This window comes from Cyprinodon variegatus, unplaced genomic scaffold (assembly GCF_000732505.1).
Source record: "Cyprinodon variegatus isolate N-32 unplaced genomic scaffold, C_variegatus-1.0 Scaffold345, whole genome shotgun sequence".
Classification (NCBI taxonomy): domain Eukaryota; kingdom Metazoa; phylum Chordata; class Actinopteri; order Cyprinodontiformes; family Cyprinodontidae; genus Cyprinodon; species Cyprinodon variegatus.
This window is the reverse complement of record NW_015150798.1, coordinates 527,779-548,441: the sequence shown is the minus strand read 5'-3', so window position 1 is coordinate 548,441 and position 20,663 is coordinate 527,779. Positions and strand designations below refer to the sequence as shown.

The 20,663-nt window shown below is 38.2% G+C and overlaps 2 protein-coding genes across 2 annotated transcripts in view; one reads left to right on the top strand and one right to left on the bottom strand.

The window, feature by feature from the left end:
• gdpd4 (glycerophosphodiester phosphodiesterase domain containing 4) overlaps window positions 1-2,314 on the top strand; it is a 47,046-nt gene extending 44,732 nt beyond the window's left edge. The window contains exon 17 of the mRNA XM_015385633.1: window positions 868-2,314. Within this exon, the coding sequence (XP_015241119.1) occupies window positions 868-974 (107 nt within the window). The 3' untranslated portion in view covers window positions 975-2,314. The remainder of the gene's footprint in view (window positions 1-867) is intronic.
• Window positions 2,315-6,583: 4,269 nt separating this feature from the next.
• myo7a (myosin VIIA) overlaps window positions 6,584-20,663 on the bottom strand; it is a 72,846-nt gene continuing 58,766 nt past the window's right edge. Inside the window, exons 39-51 of the mRNA XM_015385689.1 lie at window positions 19,624-19,748; window positions 19,210-19,367; window positions 17,083-17,236; window positions 16,758-16,913; window positions 15,041-15,146; window positions 14,856-14,969; window positions 14,047-14,134; window positions 12,085-12,191; window positions 11,796-11,981; window positions 11,580-11,696; window positions 8,510-8,593; window positions 8,280-8,399; window positions 6,584-8,043 (exon numbers count right to left, since the gene is read on the bottom strand). Coding sequence (XP_015241175.1) covers window positions 7,951-8,043; window positions 8,280-8,399; window positions 8,510-8,593; window positions 11,580-11,696; window positions 11,796-11,981; window positions 12,085-12,191; window positions 14,047-14,134; window positions 14,856-14,969; window positions 15,041-15,146; window positions 16,758-16,913; window positions 17,083-17,236; window positions 19,210-19,367; window positions 19,624-19,748 — 1,608 coding nt within the window. The 3' untranslated portion in view covers window positions 6,584-7,950. The remainder of the gene's footprint in view (window positions 8,044-8,279; window positions 8,400-8,509; window positions 8,594-11,579; window positions 11,697-11,795; window positions 11,982-12,084; window positions 12,192-14,046; window positions 14,135-14,855; window positions 14,970-15,040; window positions 15,147-16,757; window positions 16,914-17,082; window positions 17,237-19,209; window positions 19,368-19,623; window positions 19,749-20,663) is intronic.

Sequence of the window (20,663 nt, the reverse complement as noted above, 5' to 3'; positions counted from 1 at the left end):
TTCATGTAGCCGTCACACCTTGACGATTTAGCCAGCGTATGCCTGATGTCCTAGAATCTTCTAAAACGCTGGCAGATGCTGAACTGTCTATTTTTTTTATATTTTGGGTGTATACATAGAGTATTCATAATGAGTCCAGAACATATGTCCAACGACAGCCTAACTTATGTATAACCCACAGCAGCATAATGCTCATGAAATGTCACAAGCCAGTGTCCTGGGGGGGGCAGGAAAAAGATTCACAGCCGCGGTGTTAAACTAGCTACTGTTTACCGCCCGGCAAAAAACTGATTTGTATGAGCGAGGTGCGCGATAGGCACCCTTTTTCCACCTGGATCCCCGCTCTTTTTTGACCCATAACTTCTCCAACATATCCCAGCGTTTATGCCTAATTTTTCGTGCGTCAGGATACGCTGGCTAAATCGTCAAGCAGTGACGGCACCATAAGGTCAGGCTTCCTCCTCTTATGGAAGCGGCTGGTGTGACGATCAGCAGAGAAATGTTTCCCTCTGATGATTTGTGACCTGCGTCTGTGTGTCGTCTGTCAGACTCCTCAGAGGTCATCTGTATTGGCTGGAACCCTCTCCACTCTGACCCCCCCGCTGCAGCTCATATCTCCCTCCCCCTGGTCTTCCACCCATGACTCCCTGCATGCCATGTCATCCATTCAGGAATACTGTATGACCCCATGTTTCTTTGTTCTTCTATCAGTGCGTTTCCTGTTTGTGTATAAATGTGTAACTGTCATATATAATCTGGATTTTCAAATTTACTAAAGGACGACATTTATAATCAGAAAGTTTACTTGATTTATCTGTCTTGTAGTGTCTAAAATATCCTAAACTGTCTGATTTCTTCTGTTTGTAGAGCTGAGTGACGTTTGGTCCATATCCAGTGTGAATGTCCGACCCGACCTGCGGAGCACACCCAGTTCTCCCAGTAGCCCCCACCTGCCTACCATTACAGAGGAGTGAGGCGCGTGTGTTTGGGATCAGACGGCCAACAATTATATCTGATACGGCGTTTAAAATTTTTCTTTTCCAATCATGAACTAAAGCTGAAAATATGGAAGTAAAAAAAAAAGACCAGAAGAAGAAAGAAAATCTCTTTCCACTTCTTGGTTATCGCCTGGATGACTGAACAGATGGACCGGAGCTGGAGGACTGACTGCTTCCACAGAACATCTAATACGGCGCCGTGAGGTTCCTGTGAAGGAGAGAGACCGACAGGAGCAGGAACACAATCGTTTCTGCTCGGGAAAATAAGATGATCTCAGCTGTGGTGACGCCTGTAAATAGAGAGCAGCAGCGATTTCTAATTTAATATATTATTATGCACAAGCTTTGTCTCTTACTGTCAGCTGTATGAATGCAGTAGATCAATGCTTAAACCGTGTCTTTAAGGAAACCTTTTAGGTTTTAATTATGTTCCATTTAATGAAGTAAAAGTAGAAAACATTGTGAATTTCCCAATTTAACTGCAGCTTGACGGTTTTGAAGAATTTAAGCATTTTAAACAAAATGTCTGTTTCCTGGTCTACATAGATTTAATCTTCTATACATTCCTTTTATTTATATAATGTGGAAACATGATTGCTTATCTTGTGGCCTGCTTAACTAAGATATTTATAATAATTACTTAGAAAACTAAATGATTAAAATTAATGTATCTGTCAGGCTGAACAATTTCAGTTTTAATTTAAAAGTAATGTTCTTCTCATTAATTCTAACAATATTAAAAAACCTGCACCGACTACAGGAAGATTTTAAATTAACACATAAAGTGAGCCTAGCTGGTCTTCCACACATATTTATCCGTTTTAGTGTGGAGACGCTGGTGAACAGAATCAGCCGATACTCGGCTCCGATCTTTTTATGATTGGCAAAATCATATCAGAGTTCTGCCACATCATCCTGTTATCAGTAAGGAGTTTAAAAATTAAATCTGTTACTGTCTTTGCTTTGTAACTGACATGTTGCGTATAAACAGCAGCTGTCAACAGGATGGCTCCTCATATTGATGCAGATATGACCCACAATCCAGTTTGAATTAAAACTCATCTACTAAAACATCTGGCTGATGGTGGAAAGGCGAATAACCTGAATGCTGCCGTAAAGAAGTATTGACAGCTTTCCTTTTGGGGCATCTGCACAAGATTCACAGCGTCAGAATGACAGAAGGTCTGAGGTGAATGTATGATTGAGAGAGGCCTCCTTTCTCTACAGACTTTACAAACTTTTTTTTTTTCCCCACAGGACACCGATATGATCCTCTAAACAAGGCACTAAGTGCTGCCTAGAAAAAAATACTAAGTACTTAAAGGAGAAGTTCGGTTTTTTACACTTTAAGCCCATTTTCTGTAGTGTCCAGGATGAAATCGAATGATCGACACCAAAATTTTGACAATTGCTCCTGTCTCTGCTTTTTGGCTCATTTAGAATCCCCCCCTGGCTGCTTTAGAATGGCTTGCATAGAGCATGTCCGATAATGTCCTTAAAACAACCTTAAACGTTCTTTTTTTAAAATATGCTACTCACCGGGTCGTCAGCGCTGTTCAATGACGTTCCAACAAAAGTTTCGTGAAGAAAAAACGTTCCTGTCTTGTTTTATTTAGCATTTTGTAAATCCCATTGAGTTCTGTAGGAATAGTCAATATTCCGCTGCCACCGGAAACGGAAATGGGGCCTGTTTACACAGTTGTAGTCTTTTCGCTTCACTCTGCGTACTCCGACGTCGAGGTGCTAACGTCTCTGTTAAACACTTTAAAAAACTCTGAAAATGGAATACGAAAGGTGGATTCTTGATTCTCGACGTCGGAGTACACAGAGTGAAGCGAAAAGACTACAACTGTGTAAACAGGCCCCATTTCCGTTTCCGGTGGCAGCGGAATATTGACTATTCCTACAGAACTCAATGGGATTTACAAAATGCTAAATAAAACAAGACAGGAACGTTTTTTCTTCACGAAACTTTTTTTGGAACGTCATTGAACAGCGCTGACGACACGGTGAGTAGCATATTTAAAAAAAAGAATGTTTAAGGTTGTTTTAAGGACATTATCGGACATGCTCTATGCAAGCCATTCTAAAGCAGCCAGGGGGTGATTCTAAATGAGCCAAAAAGCAGAGACAGGACCAATTGTCAAAATTTTGGTGTCCTTCATTCGATTTCATCCTGGACACTACAGAAAATGGGCTTAAAGTGTAAAAAACCGAACTTCTCCTTTAACATAGAATTTCTTTTTTATAGAATTTCATTTTTATTTTTGGTCTTAATGATTTAAGATCTGAGATCCATTTTTAATATCATCCAGATTCTTATTCTCCACTGTTGGAGAACATGAAAGATGAAATATTTAAAGAAGCCATTCCTCCTAACATCTGGATTTTACTTGAGGAAACCAATTTTAACATTTGGCTGAAATTATACGTTATTTGTTTTGTTTTTAACTCTGAAGGCAACTCAGGATTTCTGAGTGAGAAGTTCATCTTTGCTACCGTAACATTATTTAATGTGTTTAGCTCGTAGGCCTGTTAGTATATTTGTGTTAAATATTGTAGCTGGTCTATAGGTTAAGCATTTAAGCTACAGTTTTAACTGCACAGCTATTTATTCTATTGAATATGATGTTTTCCACCGTAAGACCGTTCATTTTTAGCGAGCGAGTCTGGTGACATGCAGCCCTGCGTGGTTCTCCTCTGGAGGTGCTTTGCATTTTAAGCCTTGCCTGTGTTGGACTTATCCAACTCCTGTTTTTTAGCTGTTTCCTTGAAGTGATCCTAAAGCCAATACTACTTTTTTTTTTATATCAGTTGGAGCTCATGTAGATTATTTTAAAGCTGTCTGTTGTGTTTTGGGGAAACCCAGAAGTTTGAATGTTTTCAATAGAGGGTGGATTTGACCTTTATTTGATGAAAATGTCACCAAATTTATCAACTTAAAGACGAGTTTTCATAACTTGAATTTTGAGAAACAAAGATGAAGCTTTTCTTGAGTCAAACTTTTAAACCCACCCTTTCTGGTTATTAACTTGCCTAAAATCAAAGAAATATTGCAGACCAGTTTTCACTTTAATTTCCGTTTTTGTCAATAAATACAAATTTAATCCTTATAATAAAAAAGAAATGAATATTTTGGTGATATTCAAACAAAAACATTTGGTTCAGTATTTAATCAAACAACATTAAACCTGCTTTTGCAGCTTGGCATGATTTTAGCTTTAGGCTAATGCTAGCATAATGTCTTCAGTTCTGATCTCGCTTTTATAATGAAAGGAGCTTTGCATGCTGATCTGCATGTTTAATTACTAAAGCAGAGAAATTAGGATGTTTAAAAATGGATAACAGTTTGGTTTAAAAATGGTTAGTTTAAACTAAAAAGCCTCTGGAGGAAGAAACAAACACTTTTGGTCCTGATCACCTCCATTCTTCCCAAGTTGAATAAAAATAGTGGGAAAAAAATAGTATTTTTTTTAAGGTAATATGTCTGGATGAATAACTAAACTGTGTTAAAATCAGTCCTGATTTTTTTGTAGTTCAGAAATCACCGACCAAACATGCTGCTTTGATTACAGAAACTTTCATTTTCAAACAGCTGCACTCAGCAGCATTCAAATGTCTATTATTCCTAAAATGAATATTTTTTAGCTGGTAAACATTTTTATATTTTGGGTTAAAGACTTTTTCTGAGCCAGATGTTGACTGTATAAAACGCCTGCTTCACTATTTGAATGCCTGCAGCAGTGGCCTGTTTTTGTTGACATTACTGCCTCTTTAATGTTCCTCTGACAGAAGAAGTTATTCATTTGTGAGTAACTGATCTGAAAATTTTCGCCTTGATTAATGAGCTTATTGAACATATTGGTGAATTATTATGTAATGAAATAAACATGTGGATCATTCATGTATTGTTATACATGCTGTGGTGTAACAAACTGCCTTTTATTTTACAGAAGGATTCTTCTTTTCTGTAAAGTGTCTGATTATTAAAAAAAGAAAGAAAAATGCTGCCAGCTGTAATAAATAAGTAGAGAAAAACTGTTTTAATGATAAAAGTGAGAAAAAAATGTTATGATCCAAGAAACATTGTTATTCTGTTCATGAATATGACGTTTAAATTTTCATGAAGAGAGAATTTCTGCTCTATTAACATTTGGGTCTGTGCACATGCTTAGAGTTTAGAACATAGCGCCTAGTCTGCACACTTTAGGGTTTCATTAAATTTACTGAGCAATGTACCATTGAACCATGTCACAGCCTGAGCTGTTTAATCCGGATATTCCTTTAACTAAACCAGTCACACAACATTAAATTGGATAAAAGAAATTCCAGAACAGATGAGGAACAGTCAGTGAAATCTATCAGCCCTTAAAATGCTTATAAAGTCTGTTCTATATGTTTGGACTCCACCGACGCAGAGCCATTATACACCAATGAACATTTAGACAGTGGAGAAGCTTCACAGAAGTGACTGGCCGACCAAAATCACTCCAAGAGCTGATGAACAACTCATGCAAAAGGTCACAGATGATTCAACAATAAATTAAAACAAAATAGACTGGGGAAAAATATCCTAAATGACGATATCTGACCATTACTTTGTGGCCTTAAGGTAAAGATCAATCTGGTGATTTACAGGGACATCAAAAACACAGCAGGAAGTCCCAATTATTATAGGCTTAGGAGTGGCCTAGTCAAAGTCCAAACACTAAATCAGAAGATTCAGAGGTTTGACTTTAAATACGCCATTCCCGCTGATAGATCACTTGATGCGGCTGAAATAAAACGACTGAGAGGGATTTTAAAGGCTCATTGGCAGTTATCTCAAACACTCCATGTACCATGTATAGGAAAACAAACAGCCATTATGTTTAGGATGTACTTATTTTATCACATTTAGCCAACATATTTTTAAAAGCCGTTTTCCCTGAATGGGTGAAAACATTTGAAAACTGCTTTTGAAAAACTACTCAGGTTTTGATTTTCTGAATTTCGACAGAAAACATGTGATGATAGAAACAGCAAAATATACGTCAACAAGGAGGAAGATTTTTTATCAGTAAGAAGCCTGCAGGAAAGCAGCTCCACCAATAACAGGTGAAAGGAGTCATTCAACCTGTACCTGTCATTATAAACCTGCTTTACTTTTCACTTTGAATACATTAAAAAACAAATAAATTAATAAACAACCTGTTTGAACAAACTGTCTTCAACACATCTGAAATCTTTAATGATCTATAAAAATAATGAGAGTGAATATTAAGCATGGAGATATATTATGGTTTCCAGAAGAGAACAAATATCTGTATGGAACTAAGCGGCAAAGCTGAATTATTCATATTTTTTTCTCATCAAATATTAAAAACCCAGTTAAAATGATTGAAGTGGGGTTGAAAAGTGGTTCAGTTTGATTTAGGGTCTAAAAATGCTTATTTTTTTACACAAAACAGTTTAATTAAACATAGTGTCTGAAAATCAAAAAGGTTAGAAAACCAAATGCCAAAAACAAAACAATTTCAAGTCTACTATTTTAAACTGGAAGGTTGAGACATTTTTGGAAAATGTCAGGTTTTTTTTTTTTTTTAAACTATGATTGTAAATATAAATCCTTACCAGCTTCTCTGTATAAGTTCAGCTGCATGTCAGTTTCATCACTCCTGGTGTTGGATGCAGCCAGTTTTTATTTTCATCTAAAAAAAAACAAAAACAATCTCCAACAGAAGAAGAGCAGGGTACATCTATAAGCCACAGGAAAAATTTAAACTTGTTGGATATTTACAGTACTTAATAAAATGACCACAGTTTAAGTTGCGTCTACGATGAAAAGACTGACAGTTGTCTTAGAAGAACAAACTAAGATAATAAGATAAAATATTAAAATCTTAATGCTTTAGGTGTTTCTGTAGCTATGCATCAGGAAACTTCTTTTTACCAGAATTGATGGAGGAAATATTGGACCATTAAAGCAGCTGTTTAGCAGGAAAAATGACAATTATCTGAGTTCATTTTAAGATTCACTCGTTACTTTATGTGACATTCTTTATGAAATACATGTTCTTTTCATTATACAAGTATGAACGGGTGAGCTGAAGAACAACTGGACTTTTTTGTTCTTTACAAATGTTGCAAAATCTTCAAACTAAAAACTATGCAAGAGCAACATCCCATCAGATCACCATGACAACCAGAGCGGCAAACATCCAACTCTGGTCAAAAACATAACTGGGTCCCACTCTTGTTAACAGTGAATAAAAGAGAAACTACTTTTTCTTCCTCTTTCTTTTTTCTGCTGTAGTGATAAAGACATCTGATCTGACAAAACATTGATAACAATTACTGAACAACAACCTGTAGTCATTAACGTAAAAACAAAGTATGACGACTTTCTTTTATTCTTGATGTTTAATTTTAATTAACTGTAAAACAGCCTCTAAATGTTATAAAAAAAACAAGATTATGATTCAATATGTCGCCCTCTGGTGGCTAAAGTGTTAAAACAAAAAACAAAACAAAATAATTTACAGGACAGATGAAGTTAGGTTCCACCTGCATGATTAGTGTTTTTTTATACGGTCTGTATTTGAGGTGATTGTTGACAACAGGTGAATAGATTCTCACATATATAGAGGAGGGACGGATGAAGTGCACTGATGTTGCAGGGGTTCATTTTAAAAGCAGCCTGGTGGACAGACAGGTCTCAGAGATAGTCATCCTCACTGGACGGCTCATCTTCATCATCATAGCTGTACGGCCAACAGTTACTGGGGCCTTCACCAGGGTCCTCGCTGCTGGGGGACGAACTCCCCTCGGTGAGGTTGGATCCCGCCGAATACGCAGAAGGACTGCGGCTCATCCACCACAGCTGGTGGGCGAAGCTCCGCCCCCAGCTGCAGTGCTGACCAATGGGGCGCAGGAGGCGGATGAGCTCAGCAGCCTCCTGCCAATAAGAAGTTCACTTACTGCTGCCCCGCAGAGAGCGCTGCTTGTTCATGTTGGTGAGCATCTGGCTGATGTAGGAGGTCAACAGGTCGTCCATCTTGTAACCCTGACGAAAAAACAAAAAAATAAGCAGTAATAGCAGAGAGCATAATGATAGTACTGGAATTCCCTCATTCTTTGTTCAAATGAAGACTGCAGAAACCATCAAAGAACTCTGAAGAAACATGGGCCAGCAGCTCAAACCTAAACAAACTAAGCATCATCTCTAACATTGTAGACGTCGACTAAATCCTCTCAGCTGACTGATGAAAATGTTTGGACAGTCTGTCTGACGTCACCTACCAGTGAAGTCTCACACAGCAGCTTGCTTCCTCTGACCAGGTTTCCTATGGTGATGTGGAAGTAGGTGTTTCCACTGCTCCAGTTAGAGATCTTGGTGAAAGGATGAGTGGTCAAGATGTCCTGCAGAAACACAGAGAGAGGAAACACAGCGCCTTATAAAATGTAAAAAGTATAACAGATAAAATGGATGAGGCGCTCCTCATCTGTCGGTAAACAACAACAAGATGAACCTTGGTCTTTGGGTCAATCAGACTGACTCCATGCTTGTTGACAGCAATCAGAAGAATCTCTGGGTAGTTTGGGTCTGTGGTTTGCTGAAAAGGAAACAACAAAATGCAAATAGAAGGTTAAAAAGCCAATAGAACGTCATGCTGAAACTGATTACACGCTCAGAAAGTAGCATCCAGATGACTAATCAGGCATTAATGTGACCACCTCTTAAAAACAGGCGTTTAGACAGTTTTCTGGTCTGGAAAGATTCTAAACACAGAGCAGGCTGTGCTGGATAAGGAGGCTTAGGTCCTTCAGTGTTTAAAACAAGATGCTACACTTCTTCCATCAGTCTGTTGTAGAGAGTGCGATCTCTTCTCTCACCATCTGCTGGGGTCACAGCATCAGAACAAATGACTCTAAGAAGCTAAACAAGCTGATAAAGGTCGGTCCTGTTTTAGGAACTGCTCTGGAAGCTCTAGAAGTGATTTCACAAAGAACTCTTCATTGAGAGAACAACATTATGGACGACAGCGAGCATCCTCTTCTGTTAAACAGATCCGCTGCAAGACCAACACTACAGCAGATCCATCCTCTCAATACCTAGAACATGCAAACACTTGATAAAAAAAACCCTGTGAGTGACATTTCATTCCCTTTGGTATCGATGAAGTGCTTTTGAATTGCATTAATCTGGAAACCATATAAAACAGCTGCTAGTATCAGAGATGGACCTTAAGGTCTGACGGTTTAATATTCAGAAAATGCAAGAAAAACAAAACGCTCCATCTGAGACACCACAGGCCTCGAAAAATATTTGTAATCTTTAAGTTCATGACAGGAAAATGTGAATATCATCCAGTAAGGGTTTCCAGGAAAAAACATCTCCTCCCTCAACAGATCATGATAGCATGACTTTGGTTGGAAAGAAGAGTCTTAAAGAACCACAAGAGCAATTTTCTTAGACAGATGATACCAACGTGTATGGTTATAATCAGCAGCATGTTTGCAGACAACAAAACCTTATAGTAGTACTAGTTAGAGCCGTGTTCTCCTCCTGTTTGTGAGCGAGGGGAGATGGGTGTGGCAGAAGGATAAGTGCGGCTGCCACTAAAACACAGATGCTGCACTAATCTGCTTTCATACTTTATGTTCTAGACTTACTGGTCGGTCTACGTTTCCACCCTCACCTGTGGTGATGACCCAAAGAACGACATCCTGGATAAGTGGCTGAAATCAGCTTCCTTCTTAAAGGAATAGTACACCCAAAACATGATTAGCCTTCATTTTCTACTCACCCCCATGCTGAACAACACTCTGGAGTACTTTTTTGATATCTCAAATGCATCTGGAGATCTGGGAGGCTTCTTGCTGTCTGCTGACATTCAAATAATGGAGGTCTATGGTGCCCGAGACAGAAAGGTCCATAAAAGTCCACAAAAAACGTGTCAATATTCCTCCATACTGCTCGTCCAATGTATTCCAAGTGTCCTGAGTGGGTAGCATCCAGAATTTACTCGAAACGAAGTCATTTAGAATGTTTTTAGAGCATAAACAGTAGTGTATAGGATTTCCTGAAAACGCGCGCCGGCGCGTTCATGACGCTACGGAAGTCGCCGCAGACCAAACCAGATGAACGTGCGCATTCAGCGTCTGCTCTGCCAATAATGCAAGCGTAGAAGAAGAAATGTGCTGTTTACCTGTGCAAAGAAAGAAACAACGAAAGAAAAATGTCTGAGGACTTCAGTGTTGAGGAAGAGCATGAGTTCTTTGCTGAGCTGAATGCGCACTTTCGTCTGGGTTGGTCTGCCGCAGTTTCCGTAGCGTCGTGAACGCGCTTTTAGGAAATCCTATACACTACTGTTTATGCTCTAAAAACATTCTAAATGACTTCGTTTCGAGTAAATTATGGACTCTACCCACTCAGGACACTTGGAATACATTGGACGAGCAGTATGGAGGAATGTTGACACGTTTTTTGTGGACTTTTATGGACCTTTCTGCCTCGGGCACCATAGACCTCCATTATTTGAATGTCAGCAGACAGCAAGAAGCCTCCCAGATCTCCAGATGCATTTGAGATATCAAGAAAGTACTCCAGGGTGTTGTTCAGCATGGGGGTGAGTAGAAAATGAAGGCTAATCATGTTTTGGGTGTACTATTCCTTTAAGGTGTGCTGCACTCCCTTAGAGATCGGGAGAGGGGTTCATTAAGAGGAGTCAGCTGAGGCAGCTTCAAGATCTTTTTCAGATGCCTGCTGGACCCCTCCTCTATGAGGTTTCCAAGCACATTCCAAGACACTTCTGGGCACTATATCTCTCCGATTACCCTGAATGCCTCATTCTTCCCTCCTCCAGAGCAGTAGGAGAAGTTTTTAGGGGAAAGGGACGTCTAAGCATCTTTGCTGAGACTGTTGCCCCTGTGACCCCGTTCCTGATTAAAGGGCTGGTTATACTGCCTCAGCAGTGCGTCGCAGTTAGCTTGTCGCAGATATCTTTGATTTATGCCCAATGTTCAACCGTGTTCTGCGCTATGTTATTCCACGCCACAACGCAAGAGGGACAATCAGGAACCAGTTGTGGGTCTAGAAATGCCCGAGGCGGTGAGGAAGTGGGGGCAAGTTTGTTCGACAACAGAGGGACATGAGGGCGAAAAAAATCGGGGATCCAGGTGGATAAAGGGTCCCAGCTTTCTCGAGCACCTTGTGCCTCTAGCTCGTCCATCATCAGCAGTCGTTTTCCAAAATGGTGGTGATACAAACAAAACAAGCCGGTAAGGTACCAAACGGGAAATAAGCATAGTGTAGAGCGGATGCAGATTTAACTAATCAGAGGCCTCCTTTCTGCGGCCTGTCTGTGGTCACCTACAATTCTGGAGAGGTGCAGCAGTGTCTGCGGAGGGGGCGGGGACACATTTGCGTTCACTGCGAACGCAGACGGCCTGGTTTCTGACTATAAATCAGCCTTAAGCAGAAGTATGAGTACAAAGTAAGAGGGGAAAAACTTTCTGTTCTGTGTCTGTGGAGTGTCGAGAAAAAAATAAGCTATGGTCTCAAAACCACAGAAATAAAATAAAGCAAAAGGCTTTTACCTTAACTTCAAAGAAGGCGGAGCCAAAGGTAGGCCATTTATAGATGATCTTCAGGAACATCAGTTTAGCTTCTTCCCTTGATTTTCCAGGGTGTTTATTGAAGTATGCTATCACAGACTGTAATCAAATGTATATGAATTAATCTTAGCTCATATCACAAAAAAATTATATTTATCAATCATTACACTAAAGAATTTGTTTTGTTTCAGTTTTTACCCTTTTCCAGTCGTCCGGCGACATCTGGCGGATGAGGTCCTGGGGAACCAGCTCACGGAGCATCTTGGGTACGGAGGAAAAGTGGGATTTATCATCTTCAAACTTCACACGATAGATAAGCGCTGCAAGATGAAATACTTCTTCCCGAGAACACTTGTGGTAGCCACGCAAATACTTTGGCAGCTCCTGAAAGCCAGGCGACAGGAGAGTCATCACATAATCTGCACCAATTATGATAAAAACTACTAATGTTTCTCCATTTAACTCCCATCAGTCTCAAAAGGCTGACCTGGTAATAATGGAAAATAGAATCAGCGAACGAGTCCTTCCCTGGAACAGTGCTGGTCCACAGCTTCTTCATGAAGAACACCTGATACGTCAAAGATGGGATAATCCCTGCAGAGTTTCAATGAAGGTCAAATAAAAGCTATGAGTGTTCATGAAAGTTTTATTCTAAAACAAGTTATTTTCCTTTGCATCATATGAATATAGTTAACCTGTGTCTTCTAATAAGAATACAATAATAAGTTTTACTTCTTCATACCCCTTTTCAGACAACTTACATGAATCAATTTCAGTTCTCTGGCTGTATATACTTATTTGGTGGAGGGTTTTGTTTCCATTTATGTTCAGGTGAATTTAGCTTGTTTGGAAACTGGAGTTTGGTTTGATAACTAGTCTCTTTTTGTGTGTATTTGGTTGTTTGTTTAAAATTAGTTGATTTATTAATTGTTGTTTGTCAAATTGTCTAAAATAAATTCAGTTTCATTTCTTTGTAGATATAAAAAGGGGTTTTAACCAATTTTTTCTGCAGCCCACAGAGAAGAAGCTCTGCAACACTGGCCTAGTACATCTAAAGCTGAATAAAACCCCCAAGCTGTAGAAATCTACTTTAGTTTATCTTAGATCCATGTTCTTAAACTCAGCTTTAAACACATTTCTGGGACTGCAGATATGAAATTGTGCGTAGAACTGAAAAGTACGCACACACTTCAAAGCCTAGTCAGCACAATTTACTTTATCAGTGCAAAGGCCCAAGGAACAACTGCACCGTATTTCAGGAAAACTTAATTATTCATGAATCAACATGGAGGAAGAAAAGGAACTAATAATCAATCAATACATTTTGTATGATCAGATCATTGTGAGCAAAATAAACTAAATATTTAACTCTTTAAATAGAGTCGACAGCATTTAACAGAGTCCGCCGACTGTAAAAACTTGGTTATAAAATATACTGACTTTAATTAGATTATTTCTTAAAGTCAGACGCTATGTTTAACTCCGGATATCAGCGTCCCCCCGCACACCAATTAAAACGTTAAATAAATCAGCTGTGAAGCAGATGATGTTGGCCTCGTTGTTTGAAAATGCGTTCCCATAGGAGATATCAGAGATGGAGGGAAATCACAGACGCTATTTGTGGTCTTGTTCAGAGGTTTTGCAGGCGTTCTCTAAACTTGGCAAGGTTCTCAATTTTACAACTTTTTATGCTTCTTTTCCCAGCATGTAAAGGTAAACACAATAGTTTTTAGATGCTCTGATAATGCGTAACGGTATTTCCACTTTTGTTTTTGTAATTTGAGGTCAATTTATTTTTTCATTCTGCATTTATTTTTATCATGCACAAAAGAGCCCTTCTTATTTCACATTTATAATGCGTGTGCATATATATTTACTTGTATCTTATATGTTGATACTGAACATCTTAATAGATAAATGTGGCACCTTCAGTCATCCGTAAGGCGTACCCAAGAATAAACCACAGTGGTGGAGCTCTGTAGTTTTCCCTCTGGTTTCTTTAATTGTTACTTCTTGTAATTTTTCCCTTTTCCTACTTAAATAACCATATTTTATGTTGTTAATAGCCTCTAAAACACTTACCAGGCAACAAGTTTTTTTTCAGATTTTTAAAGATCTTCTTAACACCCAAATATACATAAAGCATTTCTTGCATTTAGAAAATAGAAATTGTTTGTATTCTAACAAATATCAAGCAGAAACACTTTGTTCTTATTTAATAACATATCAGGAGGGGGAACAGCTTTGCTTTTATAAATACAGTATTTAAAATTCTGGCTTCCACCATAACCTGTTAGGAAATAATAATACACCAGAGGGGAGAAAGTGTTGCACAAGTCCTGTTTCCAGTCCTTATTCCAGTTTATTATTTCATCCGAGCTGAATGATCAGTGCATCACTTATGCTTTAATTAATGAGCTTCAAACTTTAAACAGATGTAGGTACAAACCGTCTTTAGCTGGTCGAGATTTCTTGATCCAATCTGTTAAATGTCGGACAAAGTCAAAGAAGAAATCTCCTTCTGGAACACTAATGACCTGCAAATAATTAGAGAAATTGATTATTTTCACATGACTTTAAGGAGTAAAATTACTTTCAGCAGGTAGTAAGTCTTAGTAATTTATGTGGTTGAACAGTTCATTTGCTATAGTCTGAAGTTAACTGTGAGCAAGACAAGTGCAGCCCAAAGAACAAAGGGCCAACATGGTCTGAAAAAAACATTCAGTTCATTAGATCTGGCACCTTGCAAAGTTACCACCTTTAAAATAAAGTTGAAAATAAAATCTAAGAAGTCTTATTTTAGAGGCTTGGAGCAGAATGTATTTAAGGCAGCAGCATGGAAAATTTTCAAGTTTGTATCAGGTTTTATCTCTGAATACTCAATTTTCAAAGCTATAGAAGATGAAGAATCCTGCTTTTAAATTGTTAATGTGTGTTCTTATATTTTTACATTTACAATCTTATATGCTGATACCGAACATCTTAAGATTGGGCAGTTTCACCATTATCAGTGCAGAAATCTATTAGATTACAGCAGCATTAGCTCAAAACTGTCATCTATAGAAGGTTGTATAAACCTGTGTGAATTATACATGTATTCAGAAACGATAATAAAATGAGAACAGAAACATCTTTTAAAGCAATAGATGTTAGATTAGATGTTCAATAAAAACCAAACAGCATCAACAATTTCCCCCCATAAATGTCTTTCTCCTCACATTGCCCCACATCATCAAAAACAATCAACCAACATCTGACCTTGTCTGAGATCTTTACAAAGAGGCTGAATCCTTCAGGAGATTTAAGCAACAATCTGGTGGAAATGTTTTGGCAGAAATCCTTGGCCTTGGTGCTGGACTCCACCTCAAACGCCTGCAGGTTTGCAGAGACAGACTGTTAAAGAGCGCCCTACTCTTTATGAGTGAGGAGTTTATGGGTCTTACCTCATCTGTGTCATCAGGAAAGTAAACTTTGTGAAAGATTTGTGTTGTTTTATGTTGAATGGCTTCTACTTCTACCAGATGAGGGGGATATTTCCTGGATCCATTACTGTAAAAAGTACAAAAAAAGTTATCTCCTCTTGTCCTGGCTCTAAAATTATCACAGTGAAAATCACAACAGATCCCACAAACTGGTATCCTTCTTTAAAGATGAGGTCAGTGTGGGGGAAAAAATGGCTAAAAAAAACAAAAAACAGTGCCCCATCTCTGCTTCCTTTTCATTTTTGTAGCAAAGGCAGCAGCAAGGTGCTGATAATCTAAGCACTTGATTAACAGATCGTAGGAGTGACCGACTCTATGACAGCTGTGTCGCAGTTTGCCGAAATGGAGCATATAACGGTTATACAGTCTTTTCCAAAAATACGAGAGCCATCAATCTACACTAGGAATATTTACAGGTGGAAAACGTTTAGGGGCAATGGTGCCTCTATAGATGCGTTTGAGAATTGTGACGTCATGACGATTCTACCTTACCACCGGCTTGGCTTAGCTTAGCTTAGCTCTGTGGTGCTTCCCCTCTGACCAGAATGGACCTTTCTAATTTAAATCCCTGTGATACACAGTGAAAAACACTGCTATTAAGTCCCTGCACACTTTTAACACCTTTCTTCAACTGAAAGGCTTTAAGATTTTTTTCTTTCATGACTGACACATACATCTTCTACACAGCCTGTCCTCTTACATCGGAGAAAGCCTGAAAGCTTTTCAAAGCACAGATGCCGATTGGTGTTTTACAGCTGGCTGGATTATTGACCCGTAAATATGCAATCCGAAAAACAACAAGATATTCCAATGTAATGCAAAGGTAAACCGCACTGTTCTGATCTTTATTGTTACTTTACATAAACAGCTATACAATAATGTCTGTAGCAAAATCTTTAGATGTTAATATCAAATGCACTTCTTTCACAAGGTGCCTAATCAGTGTAATCTTTTCTGGGGAAAATAAATTGTTCAACAACCTAAGCTCGATCTCCTGATTTGTTTTGAACCTCACCTGATATGACATGTACACTGAACAGACGGCTACTTGCAGTCAGGGTCCAGTCACCCCTTCTGATCTCTGACAGACATCTCTGACCACATTCATTCTCTTTTGATGCGCGGTAAAAAGAAATATTTGGATCAGCTGTTTTATTTTCACACCCAACAGCAAGAAATATGGACAGCATCTTTGAAACGCAGGGGAACAGAGTAGGTATTCAATATGGGCGCTGCTAGATTTTGGTAAACGTTTGAAGACTCTATGACGTCAGCTGGAAAAAACTAACCATATTTTGTTGCAAAGCAGGATGACTGGAGGAGACTAAACAACGCAAACTAATATCAGCCGTGAATCACAGCAGGGGATGCTGAATGATGTGGGCCTTATTTGCAGCCATAGGATCTTTGGAGTCCTAGTCATTATTGTTAAGTCTACCAACGTATTCAGGAGTCCGATGGGATCTCAGTTGGCCTAAACTGTGTCATAAACAGAACAATGATCCTAAACAAACCAGCAAATCTACAACTGAACGGCTGAAAACGACAATAAAGATGTTAAAGTGGCAGAGTCAAAGTAAAAAAACCTCCCCTCTTTAGACGTGTGCTTCCTCTCTCTGGATTGAAAACCTTACAATATGTTTTCTATGAAAAACAACAGAAACGTGATTAGTTTTACCGGAGAGCTTTGTGCAGCCTCTGCATGCAGTCTCCAGAAAGCGGGTGGTGTTTCTTGGACTGGAGGAAACGCTGGATGTGCGGCAGCAGCACGTTACTGGGAGGAAACAGACCAGTACACAACCAGAGCAGCTCCCAGCCTTTCTCCTCACTGTACCTGCAGCAGAAACAAACTCACATTCAGCTCTTGTTGAACCTAAAGAAAAATAAATGTAGTATTTTTTTTACTCTAGTTCCTTTTCAAACATGAATAATTTAAACATAAACTACAATCTTTGGCAGTAATATAAAACAAGGGTCAGGTGCAATTGTTTCTGTTTACACACTTGACATGATTGTCAGTGAGCTGTTTGATGATCTGACAGTAAATCTCATCTTTGAGCGGTTCGGCCTTCAGGGCTCCCTCAAATATCTGGTCTGTTAGCTCGTTGACAGAGCGCGTCCGTTTGGACGGGTAGTCGCCCATGTACTTCATCATCGGTAGAATCAGAAGTTAAGGAATCAGAAAACCAGATACAAAAGGAAAAAAAAAAAAAACACAAGAAAAACAAAAGAAAAAAAAACAACAACCAAGAACTCGAGCCACCGTTTTAAATTTCTTGTTGCTTCTGAAAAACCCCATTAAAAGCTCTGTTTGCTTTGGAAAATCATGATGATGCTCTCAGTCAGGCAGTTTAGCTGGTTTTTGTTATTCCATGAGTTAATTCAGTCTTCTACAGACTGGCTCCTCAGTACTATGGCTGACAAAATAATCAGTAATGTTAAATAATCAAGTTTAAATTAATACTTTAAATATATAATTTAGCATAAAAATCAACTAAAAAAGAAGGTGGATGTGGTTGTGAACCCAAAAGCAGAGTACACCGAGGCAGATTAAGTTTTTGCTGAGGATGCAAAAAGGCAACAGAAGCAAAATCCAAGAACAAAATACAGAAAAACCCAAAACCAGGAGACGCTCGGGGAAAACAAACATGAGGAGCAAAATAACGATGAGAAACTAGCAATGAGGAGCGTCACAGGAGGTGTATATATGGGAGACAGAAAAAAGACTGGGTAATCAGATAAGAGGGAGCAGGTGTGGATAAAAGCAACTAGAAACTAGGGGAAAAAGGACTGGCTCAAGGGGCAACAGAGAACAACACAAAAAAAACGCTTAACACTGCTTAAATATAACTAGAAAAAACTACAATGACACAAAATCACTGTGAAACAAAAAACTTAACAGGAAACCTAACCAAAGGACAGAACCAGGACATTTTCTGGAGACACTCGTCTCCTCATCTTCATTGAAAAATCTAATTTTTCTCCTGCTCTAGAAGCATGTGTTTTTTTTTTTACATTTTTGATCATTGCAGTTTTTTTCCGAAATTTTTTGTCTATTTTCTGTCTATTTCCCCCCACTTTTTTGAATATGCCTTAATAACTGCACAGTATTCCTTTTTATCTTCTGAGAGGTGTGTTTTTTCCTACTGTATAGCTTAATTTGTAAAAGTTTATTTTCATGTCGTTATAAGTTTTTTAAATTATCAACTTGTTTTTGTCCCTGTCTCACCTGAGTTTCTCCACAGTCGGACAATATCTTATCTTATGAACCCTGATGCTAGCTGTGCTAATGCTACAACAAATTAAAAATGCTTAAAACATTGTATATTTTCAACAGCAAAGCAGTAAATATGCTAGAAGATATATGTTTAAATAACTTATACGTAGCCCTATCTTAAGCTGGTTTCTTCAGAATTGGGTCACAATGAAGCATCTTGCTTCAAGAACCTTTGGCACAATCTAATACAAGACTTTGGTGAATGATTGCATATATTTGAGAATGTATGTATAATTTTGATCAGGACTGGCCCTTTAATTATAGCAGAAGTACTAAAATATAGTAATGTAACATTTAACAGGAGCTCCAGATGGTGGTAGTACACTTAAAGTAGATTTGCTGCCAACGAGAAGGGAAGAAAATCCAGATAGAAGAAAGCAACAGTAACAGGAAGGTCCTGCAACAACGGACTGTGGACAAGCAAGTTTACAGACTACGAACACAATGAAACCCTGGAATGAAACATATAAAAGCTTTTGGTTTGGGCAAAAGAAAATCAAAATATAATCTAATTTGTTGTTTTTTTTATTTTTAGCAAAATCATTCATCCCTAATTTTTCAAAAGTTTTAATTGAACCCAAATACATTTAACTCTTTACCCAAAATTATTTTCAACAAAACAACAAATGTGTCTGTTGAGAATTTATTACACATTTTTGTATATAAAAAGAGTTGAAAAATAAAATGTTCTCTACATTTGAGATCAATTCTGCCAATAAAATATAATTAATAGAAAATAACACCAAACACAAAAAAAATAGTGTTTTTTTTTTTTTTGTAAAAGCTGAACTTGATGCCACCACAATGACCAAACCTGTTTTTATTGGTAACACCTGATGTGTTTAAAGGATATCGATGAAGGCCATGCAGGCCTCCTGTGCCAGATCCTCATGGCCAACCACCTTCTTCAGCAGCGGCAGCTTGAGCGGCTCTCTGGTGCAGCTCCACAACTTGTCTTTCCCACGATTTTTGGTCACCATCACTCTACTCAGAGTGTGTTTGGGAGGAGGTCTAGAAAGGAAAATCATGTTACATGCATTATGTGGAAAATAAGATGGGATCAAAACCAAAGCTTTGAGTAATATTTAAACTTCAGGTAAAATACAGAATAACGGTTGGACTACAATGGATGCAAATAAAACTTAACGTTTCCAGACAGTCTGCTCTTGTGAACAGCAGACCGTCTTTATGTAGACTTTCACGTTTTTGTTTATCTCATTTCACATTAATATTCATGTTGAACACTTTACATTGTGGTGTTTCTTACCTGAAATAGTCATAAGAGAACTCCTCCAGAGTGTAGGGTTTCTGTCTGTCATCCGTCTCTGGTAGGATGATCTGAGAAACACGAACCGACTCCTGTCGCTGGTCTGGTGTCATGGTAACTAGCGCCTGATTGGTACAAGTAAATGAGACATTTTATGCAGAAGCGTTTTGCCTAAAATCTCTTAAATTGAGGATAACGGCAAATTTGATGTAGGTGTTCAGAGCTCAGAATCAACATAATTTTTCTACAGAAAAATCTTCCAGCTGTTTTAGATATTTCGTATAAATTTACATTTATTGCAGCAAAGAAAAGAGTTCATTCCTGTCCAGTCTGATAAAATAAATCTTCTATCTGCTTGCTTCTTGCAGCAGTGCTTCCCCTGCAGCTAAAACCAATGAAGTGGCTCAACAGCCCTCCTCTAATGATCCGGACTCTTGCTCATTAAAAGAAATAATTAATCGGCCTAATTTGTCAAGAAAAGGCTAAAAGTTTAGTGAATCATAGCAAACTAAAAGTTTCTGCAGGTGTCACCATCTCATATGTAAGACTTTTAAAGACCCTCTTAAAGACCTGGGGATGCCCTGCTTACAGTTAAAAAAAAAGTGTGCTTTGGGTTAAGACTTCAGTTGTAGGAACAAATGCCTTCAAATGTAATTCATCTAGGATTTGGTATAGTTTTCAGTCCCTAAAGATGAGTAAAGACCAAATTATTTATAAATGTATATAGCCCTCAAAACATCACTAAACCCTTGAATTACAGACATGAAGCTGGGCTTTTGGGAACTGCGCCAAGGGGAGGTCTAATGATGTGATAAAATCTGTTAATAACAGAACTGTGAGATTAATTTAATTATTAAATGGTAAAAAAAACAAGACAAAGTCTGTTGATTAACTTCAATGGAAATATTTGAAATTAGATACTAGATGTATTCAATATACAGTATCTATCCCTCTAGAGTCCACGCCTCTTGGAGGATAAATTATGATATTTGTATTTTAACACTAAGGATTAAAAGGAGTAAAAATCTTAATAAATGAAT